At 37.5% G+C, this 4,817-nt stretch overlaps 3 protein-coding genes across 3 annotated transcripts; all 3 read right to left on the bottom strand.

The window, feature by feature from the left end:
- Positions 1–3: 3 nt before the first annotated feature.
- LOC109131660 (COP9 signalosome complex subunit 5a-like) lies at positions 4–577 on the bottom strand (the record flags this gene model as incomplete). Its single annotated transcript, XM_019242826.1, has 2 exons — positions 472–577; positions 4–172 (listed from the first exon to the last, which is right to left on the bottom strand). A coding segment is annotated over exon 2 (138 nt), but the record flags the coding sequence as incomplete, so codon positions are not given.
- On the bottom strand, positions 159–476 carry LOC109131659 (COP9 signalosome complex subunit 5a-like). The gene has a single exon (XM_019242825.1). The coding sequence runs from the start codon at positions 438–440 to the stop codon at positions 159–161; it is 282 nt and encodes a 93-aa protein (XP_019098370.1). The 5' UTR covers positions 441–476.
- Positions 578–778: 201 nt separating the features above from the next.
- Positions 779–4,759, bottom strand: LOC104774104 (UDP-glucose:glycoprotein glucosyltransferase; the record flags this gene model as incomplete). Its single annotated transcript, XM_010498771.1, has 15 exons — positions 779–1,150; positions 1,238–1,390; positions 1,606–1,720; positions 1,798–1,841; positions 1,925–2,065; positions 2,154–2,312; positions 2,449–2,551; positions 2,784–2,848; positions 2,985–3,071; positions 3,156–3,508; positions 3,586–3,674; positions 3,830–3,960; positions 4,062–4,118; positions 4,391–4,538; positions 4,629–4,759. Coding segments are annotated over 15 exons (1,968 nt in total), but the record flags the coding sequence as incomplete, so codon positions are not given.
- Positions 4,760–4,817: the final 58 nt, after the last annotated feature.

The raw sequence follows: 4,817 nt of genomic DNA, 5'->3' as shown, positions 1-4,817 counted from the left end.
TTTCTCCTGCTGGAACCTACTCTGCGCAGTATCGTCGTAGTAGAAGACAGTGTCAGAGGTTGAATCAGGTTGGTCTACTGTTATAATGTTGTTCTCCAGTTCCCATGTCTTCCTTGCCATCATCGTCGACGAACCCTCCATTTTTTTTTTATTCACTCTCAATTGCAGAAATCTAGGGTTTCNTGCATAAGACCCATGATTTCAATAGTGCCACCAGAGCGAGCGTGGACCACCATCTTAAGAAGAGCGAGCGCTGAGATCTTAACTCGCTTGAAGTAGTGAGGATCATTAGCCCATGGTTTCTCCTGCTGGAACCTACTCTGCGCAGTATCGTCGTAGTAGAAGACAGTGTCAGAGGTTGAATCAGGTTGGTCTACTGTTATAATGTTGTTCTCCAGTTCCCATGTCTTCCTTGCCATCATCGTCGACGAACCCTCCATTTTTTTTTTATTCACTCTCAATTGCAGAAATCTAGGGTTTCAATCGATGGAAGATTCAAGAATTTGAAGAATCAAATTGATGAAGATGGAGACTGATGAGTGTGATCGATCCAACTTGCTGTGAATTGAAAACTGTGTCCAAAGGTTGCTTTGCTCCAAGAACACGTGTTAGCCTTTATTTATACAGACACTGACACATGTTAAATTTGAATTTCGGTTAAGTTTTCTTGTTGGTTTAGGCTTGGTTCAATTCAAATCCAATTTAGGATTTTGGTACGGGTCTTCCAAGTGATTTAGTTAAAAGGTAATCTCTATGTTACAAATACAAATAGATGAGATTGATGTAAAAAACATTATACTGATATTATTCTCATTTTATCTTCTGTCTAGTTTTTGCTGAGAGATGTCGTCGTTTGTCTACGAAACTGCAACTACAAAAACTAGAAACCTTATCTAAGCAAATTCAAAATAGCCATGATTCATGGTTTTATCTTCTCCTCTTTTTCCGGAACGTGCATTTACAGTTCTGCTTTAGATTCCAAGTCTTGTTCTGAATCTTCCGAGATGTCATTTGATGGAGGAGGGTTAGGTTTGTCTGTAGCAGCGGCTACTGGCTCGTTGAGTTCCACATCTTCACCCAAGATTTTTGCTGTGAATTTCCGTGCCTCGAGATCTAGATCAGGCCATTCAGTTACGATTCTTCTTGCACCCTGCATTTAAACAAAAGATGCTTTATGAGTGTTGTAGATGTGAAAAAAAAAAATTCCTAGGGAAGCTTTGGAAAAGTCATCGTTTACCTGAAGCTTTGGTTCCTTTGTCATGGGATTGTTGCAAAGATCGATTGTTTTCGCCTTGGATTTTGTGGCGTTTCCACACCAAGATTCACACCACAACCACTCTTGGGGAAGTGAAAATATAGGAACAGTATGCTGAGCATAATTAGGAAGATCCTGAAACAAGATAAGATAATGTCATGCCATCAACAAGTTTGAACATAGAACTTGAGAAGATAAGTCAAAACCAGTAGTAGAATGTTCTAAAGATTCAGAGAATGGTGTGATGACAAGAGTGAAATGGAAAGGGTTTCAAACAAAGGAAAACGATAGTGTGACCATCAAAGAAAAGTTACAGCCCTAAGTATTGAGAACCATATTGTAAAACTTGCCTGATCTAGGTTGGACAAACTGTTTGGATCCTTGCTAAGCGTCTCATAGAATACTCTTAGATTATCTCCTGCCGCTGTCTCTCGGAACTTAACCAAGTCAACAACGTACAGAGCACTGCAGATAGATACGAGGCACATCAAGGATGGAAAAGCAACAAATTACTGAGGTTCAAGTGAAGTTAGTTTGTTTACCTGATATGGTATGGCCTACCACGTAAATGTTCTTTCCAGAAACCCTGTTCAAAGTAATCGAGAATGTAAAGGGTAAGGAAACCAAATTACTTCTACAGGCAAAAAAAAAACAGATTAATGTGTTAACCTGTCTCCAAAATCGATATCCATCCATTTCCCTGTTGTTGTCACAAAAAGGAGTATACGCAAGAGGTCTTCCTTTAATATCCATATCATACAGTTCTCCCATGTCTGTCCTTATAATTTGATCTGCGTCGACAAATATAACCTACAGAATACATGTCGAATTCCTTGTAGTGGCATCTTGCAAGCATCAAAATCGCAAGAAAGAAATGAAGATATATGATCATATGTACCTTTTCCAATGACAGTGGAAATATAACATCAAGGAAAAGAATTTTGTAGGCCCAAATAATTCGTTGCTTTTCTTTCTGTTTATGCAACCAGGTAGGCCATTTGTAAGTAATCAGCTCATACTCAAAGTTGTATTCTTGTGCCATATGTGGAATTACATCCTGCAAGAGTAGAATGTGATACACATTAAGTTAAAAGTGGTTGAAAAACTATAGATAAATTTGCATCTAGAGATAAGAAGACATAAATAGACACAGACGACAATCTTAAGCGTACCCAAAGAAAAAAGGAACCAACCTTAAACTGAGGAGAAAGATAATTCTTAATAAACCAGAATTTTACAGGACGATTGGTGTTCTTCAAAACACTGAGAATCATGATCTTAAGGAAACGCTCGTATCTGTCATAAGCAGTGCCTCGGCATCAGAAAGGAAGCGATACCAAAAAATATATATTAAACTTTTTTCTTCACATAATATACTTAAAACTCTTCTGACACGAATATCCACATACAGACATAGATATACCATACATTATTGTCTTTTCATATGCGTGAATGATGCACTTAAAAGTACTCCAGTTTATCTAAGTCAATCTATGTGGTCAAGCAGATAAAAAATGTTAGCTCTTACAAATGCCCTGAAGCGATGGAGAATATATTTATCGTTTTCCCTTGTCGTCCACCCTTCTCATGCTCCTGAAAAGATGATAGATAGATATCACAAGATTAAAATTGTTGCAAAGGTAGCCCACATGTTAGAATCAAATAGAATTGAGATGAAACAGGTTTACAACAATCATACAAGTTAGTCTAGATTACAAAAGCTACTCACTTTTTTGGAATCTCCCTTCATTGATTGTTGACGACCACCAACGAAACCAGACGCCCATTTCAAGAAATTTGAGTTCCAGCTTCGTCGCTAAAACAGGGGATAAATAACCAGGATTTTTAAGGACCCATAGTTTTTTTTGTATATCTTCTATTCTAGTAAAGAAGCACTTACTTCATTGTTTTGTTGCACACCATCATCATCGTCAGAAGGAACTAGCAACTTCTCATGCTCCTTACCCTTTCTCTTAACTACTTCTAGATGAACAACTTTACCACGCAGATCATCGATAGTAATACGTTTCAGCGAGGATTGATCTTGACTCCCGTCATTTCCTCCTTTCAAAACGTATAGTTCAGAACTTCTACCCGGAGCAAGTTGTAAATACCAAACCCCAGGGGATACTTTCATCTGCCAATAACCCAAATTGGCCATTACAAGGGTATCAACCAAATGCGGTTTATTTTTGGTTCCCAGAATCAGCTGAAGGCCACGAGGAGCCTCATGATCTTTTTCTGCGCAATGACCTGTGCAAGAGTTATGTTAATAATAATAGCATGAACAAATTCATCCAGCGTTTTATAATAAGTATAGAAAAGCTAACCTGTAAGAACAAGAGATTCAACCTCAAAAACTGCCTGCAGTGTAGTGGTATCTCCCAGGTTCTCAAGCAAAATATTATCAAGATCATGGCTGGACAAGGACAAATCCAGAAGAGAAAAAAAAAATAGCAAAACGTCAGGCATAAGCAAATATAAGTGAACTAAACAAGCAAATGCCTTAAAAATATTTCAAGCCAAAAAGACTAGCATAGTCACATTTTCTTATTTCAGGGGAAAATACCATACATGGCAATTACTGGTTCAACAAGCCATGGCTCTGGAACGTCAAGATTCATGGTAAGTGTCTTAGACAATGGCATATTTGCAAAAAATGCCTTAGGCCCATCTACGTCAAAGCCTGTACTGCTGTAATCGTCCTGAAAAAAAGATACAAAGCAGAATCAATATTTGATCAGAGAATATGGACAAAATACCAGACCGTCATATAATTTTATGAAGATCTTTTTAAATAACATACCGTATTAGGTAAGACATATCTGTAGTAATTCTTCAAAGGAATGTCCACAAGGGAACTCTGCCAATAAGAAATAAGAACTCTAGGTCAGACACATGAACAATATGTATCTTCCAAAAAGAAATAACTACTACTGAAACAGAATGCACATGAAAAATACCCATAATTAACCACATCAGTAAGGCAGCGGTTATATCATAAAGATATCGATCTCAGCAAGAGTATCAGTAACCATAATAAAGGCCAGAAGAGTAAGCCCTTAGAACATCTAGGTGCTCAGAACAATATTATGTACTCTAAACAATAATGTAAGCAGTATATGTTTTACTCACCATGGGATTCAGAACAATCCTCATGCTCGTCTGAACATGTTTCTGTAGAACTTGAAGAAGTGATGCTAGTTTTTGACCAGTGGGGCTCAAAGGATCGATAACAGCATCAATGTGTATAGTTGCATTTTCATTTCCTAGCAAAACCGCACTACACACAAATGGACATCTTAGTTGCAGAGTCTTAAACTCCTAAGAAAATGAAAAGAAAAGTAAATACTAACAAAGCCAATGTACATACCTGTATTCTGAATTCAACACCTCAAATCGTGCACTTTCAGAACTACGATCTCGTGTTGCCATTGCAGATGAGACAAACATGAAGACATCGCTAAAATATTTACTGCAAGTGCGACAAAAGGAAAACCAATATTTTATCAACCATTGTCAAAACATACATCTCTCCTTGAAGAAGAAAATATGAGAAGAA

This window comes from Camelina sativa, unplaced genomic scaffold (assembly GCF_000633955.1).
Source record: "Camelina sativa cultivar DH55 unplaced genomic scaffold, Cs unpScaffold01539, whole genome shotgun sequence".
Taxonomy (NCBI): domain Eukaryota; kingdom Viridiplantae; phylum Streptophyta; class Magnoliopsida; order Brassicales; family Brassicaceae; genus Camelina; species Camelina sativa.
Note: the sequence above shows the minus strand (reverse complement) of the source record. Positions and strands in the feature narration are given on the sequence as shown.